The sequence below is a fragment of the Rhinichthys klamathensis genome, unplaced genomic scaffold (genome assembly GCF_029890125.1).
Source record: "Rhinichthys klamathensis goyatoka isolate OS25496 unplaced genomic scaffold, OSU_Roscu_1.1 h1tg000135l_1, whole genome shotgun sequence".
NCBI classification, from domain to species: Eukaryota; Metazoa; Chordata; class Actinopteri; order Cypriniformes; family Leuciscidae; genus Rhinichthys; species Rhinichthys klamathensis.
The window spans coordinates 1,245,041-1,262,169 of record NW_026606670.1 but is presented as its reverse complement, the minus strand read 5'-3'; the positions used below and the strand labels follow the sequence as shown (position 1 = coordinate 1,262,169).

At 40.0% G+C, this 17,129-nt stretch overlaps 1 protein-coding gene and 1 pseudogene across 1 annotated transcript in view; both read right to left on the bottom strand.

The window, feature by feature from the left end:
* The window catches only part of rgs17 (regulator of G protein signaling 17), a 40,797-nt gene extending 32,685 nt beyond the window's left edge, over positions 1-8,112 (bottom strand). Inside the window, exons 1-2 of the mRNA XM_056257164.1 lie at positions 7,873-8,112; positions 3,262-3,485 (exon numbers count right to left, since the gene is read on the bottom strand). Of these exons, the coding sequence (XP_056113139.1) occupies positions 3,262-3,264 (3 nt within the window). The 5' untranslated portion in view covers positions 3,265-3,485; positions 7,873-8,112. The remainder of the gene's footprint in view (positions 1-3,261; positions 3,486-7,872) is intronic.
* A 3,557-nt stretch (positions 8,113-11,669) lies between these two features.
* On the bottom strand, positions 11,670-13,656 carry LOC130089624 (CAP-Gly domain-containing linker protein 2-like; annotated as a pseudogene).
* Between the last annotated feature and the right edge of the window lie 3,473 nt (positions 13,657-17,129).

Genomic DNA, 17,129 nt, shown 5'->3' with positions numbered 1-17,129 from the left:
TACATTATGAAAAATAATGAACTTTATCACAATATGCAAATTTTTTGAGAAGGACCTGTATTTATATAGCGCTTTTCACAATACAGATTGTATCAAAGCTGCTTCACAGTATCAATCAAAAAAAAAAAAACTAGTTAAAAACTAATATTAGTGTATCAGCTAATATTTTGCTATTTTTAGATTATTGGCTAATAAATCTGCCAATAACTGTCTTGGCTGTTTAGCAGGTGCTTTAGCTCTACCTTGTGTCAGTTACAAGACATTTTTTGGTGAATTTCGAATATTCTGTCAAAATTGTTTATTTAAAGAGCAACGTGCAGGTTGAATTTATAACTGAATTAATACTTTATATTGTCTGAAGAGGTCTTTTAAAAACACATATGTAGAAATTACTAATGAAATCTCATTTGATGTAGAGATTTTGATGAAAATGTGCTAGGCTCTGGAATACGCCTTTCCCGCTAGCAACGCGTCATATGACGTAGGCCGAGGCAAACAAGAGCTCGCGTTCAGCTGTAGTAAGAGCGGTAGTGAGAGACAGACAAAGTTTTAGATCGAGTTATAGAGATGCCATAATGGTAAATTGTTGTGTTTGTGCTGGTTGCACGAATTCCAGCCTGTCAGGACATCGTGTCCATCATTTTCCTTCTAGGAAAAACAAGGCTTTTCGTTCTTGGGTGCGTTTTGTGCAGGTGAAGAGAGCAGACTTCACTGCCGCGTCTGTCACCACACACTCGGTCGTTTGTAACGCACATTTCACTCCGGAGAATTATAGACCTGGAGATTTTTTGCATCACAGACAGATGGTTTAATTAATACGGATTTGCAAACATTGCATTTTGCTGTCTTGCTCTGCGGTGTTTCCAGTGTGAAGTATTTACACACAGCTCAATGCTGTCCTGCTTGCTGGCTGCAAACTGCGGAATGGATTTCCTGAGGGGGGTCTCTGTGTCTCATTGAGCCGCGCCTCCGTTCAGGAAATCCATTCCACAGTTTGCAGCCAGCTAGCAGACTGGCCGGCGGGAATCACTTTTGGAGTCATTTCAGCAGGATATCGGATATCTCCGCAGGTTGGATCGGGAAAATCCGTTACATGAATTACACTGGTATCTGTCCCGATACCGACACTGGATCGGATCGGCCCCATCCCTACCTGTGGGCCATCGGCATGCTCGTCAACATCGGAGAACTCGGTTTCTTCATTCACATCCATTGTAACCTGAGCTTGAACTTGACCAGACTCCCTCGCCCATCGTCACTTCAGGTTAGTGCTTTATCAACGCAGAAGTTATTTTATCACAATTTATCTCAAAATATCGTTAATGGCAAAATATATATTACTCCAGTTCAGAAAATCTAGTTGTTTTATCATCAACATACACTATGCTATAGGGGTGTCCAACCTGCATGTTGCTCTTTAATACAAGTTTATATGTGTGCATCTCCATGGCTTTAAAGGGATAGTACACATCTTCAAAGAGAAAAATCTTTTTCTATTAGAGTAATGACTGCTGAATGGATTACAAAAGCTTTTTACAATCTGAATGTATTTTTAACAATTAAAATAACAAAAGAAGTTTCTTTAATTGTGCGTAATTCTAACAAGGATTTGAGTGCTCATTCCCTCACTTAAAGGGGTCATATAATGGTACATGCACTTTTACAAGTTGATTGTACTGCAATGTGTGTTGGCAGTGCCTGCACCCAACCATAATTTAATGATAAAAATCCATCCAGTGGTTTTGTTTTAATCTCCTTATATGTATTCCCCTGTCTCAAATCGAGCCGTTTCACCGTGTGACGTCACACGGCGCATGACGCCCCTCCCACGGTTGTTGATTGACAGCAGTTTCAACACAGACCCGCCCTGAGCGAGCTCTCATCATAGTCCGTCGTTGTTGATACACTGGAGCAGAATGGCGTCTAAGCGATTGTGTTGTTCTGTTCTTGGGTGCAATAACAAACACAGAAATCATTTTGATGTTCCTAAATTTAAACCGCTGAAGACGCAGTGGCTGAGTTTTGTTTACGATGGGAATATTCCCCACGATCAACGTCAATGCTTTCATGTTTGCGCGAATAATTTATCGTAGACTTCTTTATAAACGAGGGTCAGTATAAAGCTGGTTTTGCTAAGAAGCTGCTCCTGAATAATCGGTACCAACTATTTATGTTCCCTCTGCACCTCCAGAAGAAGGGAGTGTAAAGTTGTATTAACCTTTATATTAATCTTTGCAAATCGCGGGAACAAGTTTTTCATGACCATTAGTTGTAATGTCAATCTGTCAATGAACTAACGTATACATCAGTAAACACAGCGTTCGTATCTCACTACTCTACCCTGCCAGTGCATACAAAGATAGATCAAAGTGACATTAACTTTGTGCGAGGAAACAAATTTCCTCTCGAGGACAAATAAAATAAAATCAATCAAGTGACATTACGTTAACCAACCATTCAGAAACGTCCTGTTCGAGCCTTAATTGTCGAACTTCTTTGCGGCCGTCATCTTGTTCCGGGTGCGACTCCGGTTCAAACTGATACGATTGCACAGATGTGTCCTCAAGAGACTGCCATTCTCTCTCCAAAATATACCCTCAACTGTTGTCAAGGCAACACTTCACGTGCGCTGTGTCTAAATGCCCAGAATAGAGGGGCGGGGTTTATTATTTAAAGGCATATGCACTGAAACGGCGTGCTGAAAACAGAGCTGATTTTGACCAGGTAAAATTAGTGTTTTCTTAAAATACTAATGAGAATTTTTAATACAAGTATATTACAAAGTTTTCATTTAGACCCTAAACATTCATATTAACTTGTACAAAAATGGCATTATATGACCCCTTTAAAATACATCGGTCTGCACTCGGGAATTACTACATTACAATGTGTGAATATGCCTCAGCGTGTGAGCATGCTCAGATGCCGCAGTCGTCCCGCCTCTAACCCTGTTCTCCCACTGGAAGTCTTGTGTGCCCTTGTGCACTTCCCCATACACATTCCAGGGCAGCAAGTGATGCATAGCACAGGCCATGGCTGGCTGCACAACAGAAGCCTCCTAGAGCCATTACCCACAAAGCCTAGCTCGAGAAACATGTCACACCACACTTCCGATACATGTGATAATCACACCGGGGCCAAATTCGCCCACATTTCTCACCTTGCATTGCATCACATCACCGCTCGGAAAACACGTCTTGTGATTTTCCACATCATCAATGCACTTGCAATCAATCTAGGAGAGAACCACCTCTAACTTACCATGCAAATTAGCAGCGATCCATCCGAAGATCAGGTAAGAAAATCATGACGGTAATGTCAAACGTTACGGGCAGAGTGCTGGAAAACAAATTGTGGCCTCTTGTATCTTCTCTTATCATGCCTGATGAAGAACGCAGGAGGTGGGTGGAGGTGGTTTCAACACCTGGTATTTGCAGGCACACCCTTTCCTTGAGTCACGGGCTAAATGATCCAGGATAAGACATCTGAGAAATAGATCAAAACACAAAGAAAGCATCAGAACTGCTTTAATCTTGGGCTTTAAATTCACTCTGTCCAGATAAAAGATTAGGCCTAATGGGAATTTCTCACATTCTCACAAACCGATTACAAATGATATTATTCAAATTTGTAAATCTTTTAGATTACACTCAAAGTCTAATCTGATTACTTCAGGATTTTTTTAATATCTAATTCTCCTTTAATTAGTATTTGATGTGAAATAATACTGCTAGTACTAATATATAAATAATGAAAAGAACCTTAAAGTCTAGCCTACTTTCTAAATCAATGTTACAAATCTTATTGTAACGATTCATACGCGTTTCGTTTATTTAATCGACCCTTGACCCTTAATCATGCTGGACCTTCTGGTGAAAAGGACAGATTTCTCTCTGGTTAGGTGTGCAGGACTTAAACGCCACCCCTTAAAGGAGAACTCCGGCGCAAAATGAACCTTTGGTCTAATAAAACATTGGTACCTAGTCAACCGTTCTCTGAGATTTGTTTTCATGATAATCGAATGTAAAGAGTTTTATCTCTAAAAACTGTTTAGCGTATAATGCTAGTAATGGGGGCATCTATTAAGTAAAAAGAAATCGCTAGTTTATACCACTAACAAGACTCAAAATAGCCCCACACTAACACAGTAACATAATGAGGGTCCCTAGTAGTCCCTACATGCAAAACGAAGCATTAAGAACTTTGCAAGTGTACAGACCGTTTAATAAGAAGATATTTTATGAAGACAGTCCACTTCGTGTATACAGACAGGAGCCATCTTTGGAAAACAGTCTCAACTAGTCAAACCACGAACGACGTGCTAAGTGAGCTGAACTGTATGAAGTTCAGTGAACTTCTGAACTGTATGAATGGCGTTCGTGGTTTGATTAGTCGAGACTGTTTTCCAAAGGTGGCTCCTGTCTGTATACACGAAGTGGACTGTCTTCATAAAATATCTTCTTATTAAACGGTCTGTACACTTACAAAGTTCTCAATGCTTCGTTTTGCATGTAGAGACCCTCATTATGTTACTGTGTTAGTGTGGGGCTATTTTGAGTCTTGTTAGTGGTATAAACTAGCGATTTCTTTTTACTTAATAGATGCCCCCATTACTAGCGTTATACGCTAAACAGTTTTTAGAGATAAAACTCTTTACATTCGATTATCATGAAAACAAATCTCAGAGAACGGTTGACTAGGTACCAATGTTTTATTAGACCAAAGGTTCATTTTGCGCCGGAGTTCTCCTTTAAATGTTGCTTCGTTCATCCACCTCCACTTTTTAGTGCAACGCCCACATCTCCAAATCCAGTCAACAACCGACTCTTATAGAACCAAATCCAACCTTTTTTTTTTTTTGTCGATAATCTGTTTCACTCAGACGTATGTCACAATAAGAAAGAAAAGATCTCTCACTACTTCTATTTCATCGCAACTTTACATGAATTACTACATGTATTGATGAAAATCGAATCACTAATTTAAATGTTTTAAAGTACTAAGTAATAGGGCTGTAACGACACGCGATATAAAATCGAAATCGCGATACTCAGGTCCACGATCCTGTATCGCGATGTGAGAAGGCAGAATCGCGATCACACCCCTTCCAACTTCCTGTCCAGAACCAGGGCTCGAATTTCGGCGCGGGTATTGCGCATAATTCTAATCATTCCCGCAGGTCTCCCATTTATAATGCGGGAAATTCCCGCAATCGTAATCCACACAGATAATAAAATCAAATCATTCTTTTAACAACTATCTTCCAGACGCAATTTCACAAACAGCGTGAGTGTTCAGCGGTGCCGCGCGTCTTCTATCTCTTCTCATAATGTGTTGTGCAAGGCAGGCATCAAGCGCTGCGGCGATAATACACACTCGCGTTTTGGAGTCGGGACCATAGACTGTAAGGTCGGGACATGACGGAATATTCACTTGCACAATCGGGCCAGCAGTGGATCGTGACTGAAGTCTTTTTAAGTCTTACCAGTTTAAACATTCAAGCGATTTTAAACTAATCAGTGCTCGCGCGCTCTCTGAGATTATTTTCTATGCGCATATTCATAGAAAATCCGCCTCAAAAACAGCTGGCTAGTAACTATTTTTCGCGGATTATATTGCTTTAACACGCAAAATTGTCAATTTCGGTCTTTGTGAGTAGGCTATACTCTAAATATAGTCGTTTTGTCTTTAATAAGCATAAAACGCATGCCAGTATAATGAACACAGGATCCGTGCACTAGCTCTTAAAGTGACGGAAGCCATATGTGTCTGTCATTAATTTTGTTGTCAAAACAACAAAAGATGGCTTTAAGTTAAAGGAATCAGGATTAATAGCCTATGTATTTAATTTATTCAGGACTAAAATACTACCCAGTGTTATTTTTCATTTGATTACTTTATTCAGTTTCTGTATATGAATACTAGTGTTAGACCTATTCAAAACTTTTCTCTTTAATTGTCTTTATTTGTATCTTTATTCTATTGTATTTATTTGTGCTACTTTTTTAAATTTAATTAAACAATTTAAATCAAGCTTCCTTGTGATGTGTAAATTCTTAACAACAATATTACCCCATTGTAAAAATGCAATGAGCGCAAACATTTAGGCAAGATAAATGTAATAATTTTGTTTGGAAAAAATGCACGTCCAACATGCAGCTGCATATCCCAAGGCACCATCCCGAAATCAATTTAGTTGGAGTACAGAACACAACCCAAAAGCAGCAGCCTACACTGCCTAGTATAGTTTAATAATTTGCATAGTTATTATTGTTCTTTGGTGTTTAGATTATACAGGTTTTTCCTAATGTTATTTAATAAAAATACCGGTATTTTTTTCTTCTCTCAAAATCTCTTTTTTTCACCACAAGCCCCGCCCCCGTGATAGAATCGCGATACGAATCGAATCGTGGGTCAAGAATCGTGATACGAATCGAATCGTGGGTTTGGTGTATCGTTACAGCCCTACTAAGTAACCTTCCTTTCATTAACTAGATAAGTTAACTGGCTATTGAGTAAATTTGTCTTTAGTGGGGAATATAATATAAGACATTGCATTGTGGAAAGCAAAGACTGCCTTATTCAGTGAACTTGTTCCCATACAATCCATAAGTTAACTAATTTAATTATATGCATTTTAAAATGTACTGTACATGTCCCCCATTACTATTTGACACAATAACCATTAAACCTACACTTTCAAACGATTAAATTTACAATTTTGGTTATGTTTTAACCAGACATTGTGGAAAAATAAAAACAAGTAAATACTTCTGCAAGGCAATAAACTGCAGTAGCCTATGAATCTTACATTAGCCAATCTATTACAGCAAATTGCAATAAACCTGACTATATCAGCAATAGAAGAAAATAATCCCAAGAATAATAAAAGTATATAAGCTAGTATATAGGCTCATTTACCGACTCCTTTTCTGTGCATTTTAACTGTTCAAAAGTAAAACAACGTTGCAGTTACAATCTGTGAATTTCATTGCACACATCTTTTTTGACACCCAGAATGTTGCCCATATTAGACAGAATGTTTCACACAACCAGTCCAGCTGCATATTAAAACCAGAAGCACAAGTGAATGGGAGGAACTTCAGAACTTGTATGAAGATGAATGGTCGAGCAATCAGCCCTCCTCCGGAAGGAAACTCTTAATATCACGTAGGCTGTCATCAATAACTGAATGCAAGCAAAATAATTACTGGCAAGACCGAGAAATAAAAACAAGCTCAGAACTTCCGTCTTATTTTATTTAAGGTCAACCGTGAGGAAATTGTCGGCTACCATAATCGTAAATGTAAAAGATAAATTTGGACGAAAAGTCACATAACGTCTGATATATAACAAAATAATACAAGGCTCCGTGATAATAGACGACTGTCATCCCGCTATTCGCCTTCATTCCCCGTTGCAGTGGAATCAAAACGGCTGTGTGTCAAAACCTACAGAGGATCCTACCTTACAGCATTTTTAGGTATCGTTGAAACACCAACGATCGTTTGAACGCCCATATAAAGCCCCCAAACGCTGTCGAGCGTTACAAATGCTGTTGGAACGTTCCAACCGCTCGAATAATGTCCAAAAATGCTGTCTGGGTAGGCATCTCGCTAGGTTTTGCGACACAGCCAGCATCTTTACTAAAGTCATCGCAGGTAGCAGCTAAAGCCCAAACCATTTCTATCACAAAACAGCGCAGTGCAATTGAAAGTAACCGCTTTTTTAGACAAATGAAGTGTAGCTTCCACTTTATTACATTTTCGCAGTGGCTCTTTGATTTTCTAAGCGCAAGGAGGCAACGGCTAGCGCGTTAGCTGGCGAGCTAGCGGTACCACCGAGACCGTTAAAGAGCATATGTCGCCTTACCCCTTTTGTTCTAGATGTCAGTCTTCTAAAAGGGTGTCGTTACACGTGTTTATGCGGATATCGGGGGTATCACGCGTTGAGTTTGCATGCTGCCGTTTTATCTCCATCAGCGGTGTTTTCCGTCCATCCGCCCAACTTCAGCACCGAGCGAGCCAGTGGAGACGCCCTGCGCATGCGCGGCGGAGCTGTCAGCTAACGGAGCGCGAGCTGCGGACAGGGTGCAGAGGCAGAGGTGCAATGACAGGCTGAGATTCTGCTCACAATAACTGCCTGGCTGTACTAATAATAAATATACATGCACGCACAACACAATAGTATACGTAAAAAAGCTCTATGACTTAGCCTACTAGAAAACATTGTCAAAAACAAAGTCTTAGTTGTAAAAAGAGAAATTCTATAATTTAAGCATTTGGTCTGCTAATGGTTACCTTGAAAATAATATTACAACTTTAATGTTTTATCAATAGAAGATTAATACAACATTAATAAAATACAACTAAAGACCTATATATATTATATATATATATATATTCTCAAATAGTCTATAAATAAGCTGTACATAAAATAAAAAATTGTCGAGCAATCCAATAAAAAATATAGGCCTATAGGGTATGCTGAATAATCCACACTATAATTAACAGTGTATTTCTTTATATGTATATATATATATATATTTCTGTGATAAGTGCAGAATTATTATCAATATCAGATCTTATGTATTTCTGTGATTTTCATGTGTTTTTGCTTTAAGGGATTATTTACAGATTTATATTCGATTTTTATAATTATCATCATTATTGTTTTCATTTCAAATACTTTGTTGCAAATATTTTGGGTTTTATAATAAGCACTATTCCTTCGAATTAATTAAATACATTATTATAGTTAAAAAAGATGGATGTGTGTTATTGGTTATACGTGCGTGTGCGCGTCAGTGCGTGCACTTGTAGAAGGAGTTCTCGCGATACGCTTCATTCACGATAAAGCAACGATGATGAAGTATCGCTTGGACGTGTGTTCATTAATATCATCCTTTACAGGTAACAAATGTATCAAATGCACACCACCAGTGTTTCTTATAGCTTTATAATAAGGACTGTTCACTGTATTAATTTTTTTCCGATGTATATACATGAGAGTGTTTTATCTGTAAACTCTGTTTAGTGTTCCGATCGGTGCTGCGCACATGGTTAGCAAACGTGCAAAAAGTACAATGTGGTGTTATTGTATGTTTCATGTTTTCCTTTTTCATTAATTTTGTGTTCTGAGTTTATTTCGTGCTGTTTCACTGAGAGTGTGTGTGAGTATGTATATTACGTCATGAGTATGAAGTCGAGTGAACTTGGATGGACATCCATGGCATGAATGGAATTTGAGTGTTTAGATGACCAGCATGTAATTTAAAGCTGTGTGTAAACGTATGAAACTATGCTCATGTTGATGTACATAATTTGTGCTTCATTCATGATAAAGCAACGGTGATGAAGCATCGCTTGGACGTGTGTTCTTTAATATCCTTTACAGGAGTATTATAATTTTGGAGGCACCGCTGGGATTGATGTTCGGTGGAGTGACTCCCTGACCGATAGAGCCCACTTAGCAACATCGTCCCCTTCTTAGTGACCCAGATGAGCAGCAGTGTGAGGCATTCAGGATGAGTGGTGGAAAAGACTGATTGAGCAGTGTGTGCACTTGGAGTTGTCACCAGTAGTCACAAGGTCAAGTCAGTAAGGTAAACACCACCCTCAACAGCCTGTCTACACGGCAGCCAAAAATGGATGAGCTTAAACGTCTTCAGGATGAAATTGAGAAATTATGCACACTTTCATGTGAAAAGCTGGCAAAACCAGCTAACATGAGAGGATGAGACAAATGTGACTCATTGAGCTGCCTTAGTAACTATCTTCTGAGAACTGAGTTAGAAGATGGCGGCATGGCTGAACTTTTGACAATTAATGACAAACCGAGTCAGTTCCTGGGAATTACAGTTAATGTTTATGAACCAAGGGCACAGAGAGAGGAAAATAAACCTGGAGATGTTAAAGGGGTCATATAATGGTACATGCACTTTTACAAGTTGATTTTACTGAAATGTGTGTTGGCAGTGTCTGTACACAACCATCATATAATGATAAAAATCTATCCAGTGGTTTTGTTTTAATCTCCTTATATGTTTTCCCCTGCCTCAAATCGAGCCGTTCGACCGTGTGACGTCACACGCTCGGAAGCCCCTCCCACGATTGTTGATTGACAGGAGCGTCTCAACACAGACCCGCCCTCGCGGGTGAGATCAGCTCCATGAGAGAGCTGTCAATCATAGTCTGCGCGGACCGGCGCGGTCATTGTTGACATGCTGGAGCACTGTCTATGAGCAGAATGGCGTCTAAGCGATTGTGGTGTTCTGTTCTTGGGTGTAATAACGAACACAGCAGTCATTTTAATGTTCCTAAATCCGAACCGCTGAAGACGCAGTGGCTGTGTTTGTTTTCGAAGGGAATATTCCCCACGAGCAACGTCAATGCGTTCATGTTTGCGCGAATCATTTCTCACCAGACTGCTTTATAGACGAGGATCAGTATAAAGCTGGATTTGCTAAGCTGCTGCTCATGAAAAATGGATCGGTAGCTGCTACCAGATATTCGTGTTCCTGCTGAATCTCCAGAAGAACGGAAGTGAGTGTAACGTTTTATTAAACTTTATATTAATATATTAATCTTTGCAAATCGCTAGCTGCACGCTTCACAATGAATGCGTCTAAAGTTTACACTCAGGGTACATTACGGCATGTTTTCTATGTATGACGTTCTCAATATAATTCATAATCCCACGTTTATACTGAACAACGCGTTATGGTTATTGAGTTACAAATGGTGTACGCCAGAGCTCTGGTGTACGCATAGAACAGAGGGGCGGAGTCAGCAAAGCTCATGATCATTTAAAGTCATATGCACTGAAACGGCGTGCTGAAAACAGAGCTGTTTTTGACCAGGTAAAATAAGTGTTTTCTTACAATACTAATGAGAATTTTTAATTAAAGTATATTACAAACTTTTAATTTAGACCCTAAAGAATCATATTAGCTTGTACAAAAATGGCATTATATGACCCCTTTAACACAGTACAGAGAGAAATACAAGAAAGTGGAAAAAGTGCAACTGAATTGTTTTCTGCCATGCACATTAGTCCCGCCGCACTACAGAATGCAAGAAACAGACAGACATATGTAGACCATGGCCCAGTTTATTCTCCACACACATTACATAGACAAGTTAACTCAGCATGGCAGAAAGACTTAAACATTTTTTGGAATAAGGGAGCCTTTCTGTTTTATTTACTTTTTTGCTACAAAATCTAGTGACCAGTCCAAGTCCTTTAAACCTTATGCTGAGAGTTGGTCAGTTTATCATTTTAAAAAAAGGTGAAAAGCATAAATGGCAAATAAATTAAACAGTATAAATCGAGGCCAAAAATGTTTTCTAAACTGCAAATGGTTATCACCAACTGGGAGTATAGCAGGGTATTGTTTGTTTTCCTGACCAACACTCTCATTTGTTAAGTCAGACATCATTGTCCATCTCAGAGGTAGTCTACAGGATTGGTGTGTCAGTTTGTCCATGTTGTACCATTGACCTTAAAACCACTTACATTATGTCTTTTATAGCATCTCAAATCATTTTAGATATTCTTCAATTTGTGGTTTCTTTTTGTTTATTTATAAAGTTTGGTGTTAACTGTAAACGGAAAATAAGATGTCCAGTGAAGCATTAGTCCAAAGGTCTAGGCATCAAATTGGCTTCTTCTTTCCCATTACACCTGCATTCTTCCCTAAAAATCCAAGAACTGATTTAGTCCTCATCCGTTGCCTTTCTCTTGTGTGAAGGAAGTGTCTTCTTGATGAATTCCATTTGCAGAATTTGCACTAGCATGTGCCTGGTTCTTGTCTGGGCGGGTACACATGGCCTGCACTATCTGGTCCACGTGTTGGTTGTGTTCCAGAGCGTTTCTCAGGGCATCTTGTGTGCTCAGCAGCCTTTGACGCAGACGGGCCATCATAGAGTATCAGCGGTGGTCTGGAGACGACCTTTCCTGACTCAGCAGCAAAAGTTTCTCTCGCAGGGTTTTATTGTCATCCTGTAGTTTCTGCTCCTTCATCCTCCTCTCCGCTCATGCAGAGTGGCGTAGAGATTCCAGCAATAACACCTGAAGCTCATTCAGGCTCCTCTCTTTCTTCAGAAGCTCCTGGCTAATAATCACCAGCTGGCCTGATGCATCATGAGATTTCTTGGTCATGGACTCCAGCTCCGCCTCCAAACGTGTCTTCTCCCAAAAGAATCCTTCTGCCGCATTCTCTCCCAAACGAACCTTTTCCTCCAAGGCAGTTATTTGGGTCTTTAGGGCATCTACTTGGGTTGTTAGAGTGGAGACTTCTTTTTCCCTTTTTGTGAGTTTCTCCAGAGTTTCTTCCATATTCTTTTTCAGTTTAATCTTCTCTTCAGAGTTGTCATTATTTTCGATTATATTAACATCCTGGGTGTTGTCATCCGCCGCACACCGCCACAGCTTGCCGTCGGTTCTCACTGACCCTCAGCTTCTCCTGCAGAGAAAGGATCTCTGCTCGGCTCTGAGCTTCAGCCTTCTGCAGGGCTTCATAATCAACCATCTTCTTCTTAGCCAGCTCCAGCTGCTCTTTAAGAAGTAGGGTGGCATTTTTTTGCTCTTCATGGGATTTATCCATATCGCTGATCCCAAACTCAGCCTTTTGGACCTTCTCTAAAACCTCTTTGAGCTCCAGAGTATGCTGGTTGCTCTTGGTTTCCACCTGGATCTTCCAGTTCTGCTCGCTCTTCTCTAGCTGGTCCCACAGATCCTGAAGTCGGGCACGTAGGTCTTCACGCTCTTTGGCCATCACAGCAGCATCATTCTCATGCTTGGCTTTCAAGTTCTCTAACTCCAGTTGATGCTCCATTTTTAAGCTCTCCAGAGCAGCCCTCATCTCAGGTGTGGTTCCTTCACCCTCTCTGTTTTCACTGCCCCCACTATCTCCCATTAATGAGGATTTTAGTTCCTCTAGAGCACGTTGATGGTCTCCAACCAAAGCGTCAAGTTTGGCTTTCCAGCTGTCCCAGCTGTCATCTCCATGTTTTCACGATTGGCCTGCTGAAGTCTTTGCTTCAGGTCAGAGATCTTATGGCCCTGATGTTCTGTGGTGGCTTTAAGGCGTTCAACTTCTTTCTGGCTAGGGCTCAGGGATGCATCTAACCTCTCGCGCAGCTGGCTGCTCTCTTCGCAGTGTTCGCGGCCTGCGGAGAGAAGCTGTTCCCGCAAGACCAGAGTCTTATAAAATAAAGCCTTGCAGTCTCCAGCATCTGTGCCTGGGCCGGAGGAGCTTCTCTGAAGCCGAACCTGGAGCTCCTCGACCTCAGCCTTGCGCAGGGCCAGTTCCTCTTCCAGCTGCATAACACGACTCTTCTCCTCAACTGTAGTTTGCTCCAGGTCTCCTTTGGTAATGGACTCTTCCTCGACTCTGAACTGAAGATCTTCCGCCTTCCTTCTCTCTTCTTCAAGCTGATTGGTCAGTTCCATTTAGTCTTTCTGAGTGCCTGCCAGCACGGCTCGGACTTGCTGTAGGTTGCTCTCTGCCTCCGTTGCATACTGCAGATGTCCGGCCTTCAGGGCCGCCAGCTCTTTTTCCACCTCGCAGATACGGCGGGTTGCCTTGGCAACCTTGGCCTGGAGCTGCTCTATGTGCTGCTGTTTCTCCTTCAGGGCCTCCTGCAGAGCCATCCCAGCGGTGCCTCCAAAATTGTAATACTCCTGTAAAGGATGATATTAACCCTCTAGGCGCCACGGTCGAGTTTACTCGACGAGATGCGGCTCTGAATAAAACGGCCGATTTTGTCAAATTGGGTGTCAAATTTCGTTCGTCCTCCCTTCAACTGGATGGCAGACATGTCATACTTCATCCCCAAATAAAAAAAACGTCATGTTTCTATACAAAATGTTCGAATTAGAGCGCATTGAATCAGTGCGATCAAAAGCGGAGCTAGTGTGCGAGTGAGGCATGTTATCAGATCCTCTCCGCAATCGCGGCGACAGTATTGTGGTGGAGACTTTGTCTAATGCCACTGGGTATGTTAGACGAGGTCGAAGTATTCATAGGAGAGTTAGGAGACAACGTGGAGGCAGGGTCAGGAGTCGCAATGACAATGACAGCAGTCCGAGCTGTGCACACTCGGCGCGCTCGCGCGAGGCAGATCTGGGCGCGCTGCTCGTATCATCTCACTCATGATCTGTGCCTTGCCGTGGCGAGTGAGCGTTTGAACTAAACAGGTCGTGTCTACTTGTGTTTGTATGTCATATGAATAAAATATATTTGCCCCATACATAAGTCCACAGTAGGCGATTGTCGAGTGCGCGCGCGCGCGATCATGAGTAACTAAGCAACAGTGGAGACTGTCAGCCGATGACGGTGCTGTGTGGTGTTCTGAGAATATCAGCTCAAATGGATAGTTCATCCGAATCAGATGTTGAATACACAGAGGAGGTTTAATCGCGCGCGAACTCGACAATCGACTACTGTGGACTTCGACCGAAAACAGGAAGTAAATACGGGTATGTGAGGTGAGCTGGCTGAATAAAGAGATTATTCCTGCCTTCGTGAAAGCTTGGATTACAGTTGAGACTGATATATCAGCCCAGGCATCCACGATCTATTGGCAGATAGTGGCGTGAGTCGCCCGGCGCTGTCTCCCCGTCTTGGTGAACTTGTGTTTACCATCCATATATAAGGCGCTCCGGATTATAAGGCGCACTGTCGTTTTTTGAGAAAATTAAAGGCTTTTAAGTGCGCCTTATAGTGCGGAAAATACGGTAATTCAAAGCAATAGTGCTTATTATAGAACCCAAAATATTTGCAACAAGTATTTAAATGAAAACAATGATGATAATTATAAAAATATAAATCTGTTAATAATCCCTTAAAGCAAAAACACATGAAAATCACAGAAATACATAAGATCTGATAGTGATAATAATTATGCACTTATCACAAAAAAACAACAACATATATATATATATATATATATATATATATATAAAGAACTAAACTGTTAATTATAGTGAGGATTATTCAGACCTACAACATAGAAAATAACATGGTACAATACAACACAATAACTTTCAGCAAAACTGTCTCTTTTAGACAGTTTAAATATATACCTTGTTTAAATTAATGTTATTTGTGTTATGGCATTTTATTTGAATAGGTCTGATTTTCATGCAAGGCTATTAATGAACAACAAAAAATGTAGAGGGAAAAAAACACCTATCCAGTACTGAAATTAAAATACAGATTCCTTCTGCCTAGTGAAATGTATTTTTAAATTCCACAAGGTTTAATAAAATAAAGCAACAAATAAAAATTAACATGTTTATGCATTTGTATTGTATTATGGTTTTTTCCTGACACTTAACAAATCTCTCAGCCTATTCAAATTAAGATATAGAGATGAGTTGCCAAGATACATACAAATCAGAAAATTATAGAAGACTGCATAATTCTTCACTCTAAATTATGCACAGACACACACACATACGCCAAGTACAAAGAATATACATGAATTTTTACAATGACTGTTTTAATGCATTTCTCAAAGAACAGATCGAGTGAACAGACAATCCACCATTGCAACATTATGATATCCACTAGGAGGCACTGAGACCACAGCACTCCGGTCATAGTAGGATAAGCCTTAAGTGACCACTTCTATCAAGCTTTATCATGCCTGTGAGGTACAGATACTACAACTCTTTATAGTGGTTATGTTGGACTGCCAGTTGGGAATTGTTGTTAATGACAGATGATCCGTAGTGCTGTTTTCACAATATTATTTTTGTAATCTTATCAAAGCTGACATTTTACTCCGCATTTTCCTTTTCATGCTTTATATTACAAATCTGTGAGACTTTTAAACAGCATAATTTCAGATCTGGTTTTGTCATCAGTCATCATTGATGTTTTCTATTGTTTAAATAATCTGTGTTTTTACAACAATATGCAACAACATCAATTATATATATATATATGAGGAGCTCTTTTCCAAAACGCGATAAATCCATTTCAATAGTTTTCAGGAAAATTAAATTTTTTACCTAGACCCACACATTTTGTGAAAATTCAATTTAGCCTTTTAAAATGTTTTTCCCCTCAGTCTGAACATGTTGAACTATGATTATTAAATCAAACAACAATATTGTTGATGATAAATTCAAAGTACATTTTTTTTTTCAAAACGCTATAAATCCATAAAAGAAAAATCCAAAAATGGATGATTTTGGCCACTTAATTAAGTTTTGTTTTGTAGAAAGCCTTTCTTTAAAGTGAATTTCGTTTTGTATAAATTGTATCTTAATTTTAATAATTTTTTCATCAACCAATTGCCTGGATTTAATCAATTAGAAGCAAATAGACAATATAATCATGACATGGAGGCGCCCGCGTGGTCACTTGCATTGCACGTGAACAGGAGCGCATATCATAAATTAACCGAAATTCAGCGTATGCCTCACAGAGTCATGAGAAATATATCTACCGTATTTTCCGCACTATACGGCACACCGGATTATAAGGCGCAACTTCAATGAATGACCTATTTTAGAACATTTTTCATATATAGGGCGCACCGGATTATAAGGCGCATAAGATACTGCAGTCAAACGTTTGACTGGGTTTGCGTTATGCATCCACTAGATGTCAACAAATGTCAACAAAACAGTCAGATAAAGTCAAACTTTATTAAGCGTTCTGACAACTCCTTTCACTCCCATGGTAACGTTCAAACGTTAAAAGGAAAACTCTGGTCAATTTTAACATTGAGCTCATTTTTTGTAAATTTGGAGTGCTGTCAGTACAGATAACAACGACAAAAACCGGTGTTGCCTACACCGTGTTATCCTCTCTTTAAAATTTGCACCCTGTTGACTTAAACGGGAAAAGTTTTAAACCGACTTTTAGCCTCTTAACAACCTTAATGTGTCATTACAAGTGCACAGCCATGCGAGTGAACACGGTGAATCTGACTGCAGTAAATGTGAAAGATATGAATAAAAATGATGTTTATTCAGCCAGCTCACATACCCGTATTTTTTTCCTGTTTTCGGTCGAAGTCCACAGTAGGCGATTGTCGAGTGCGCGCGCGCGATCATTGGTAACTAAGCAACAGTGGAGACTCAGACTGTCAGCTGTCAGCCGATGACGG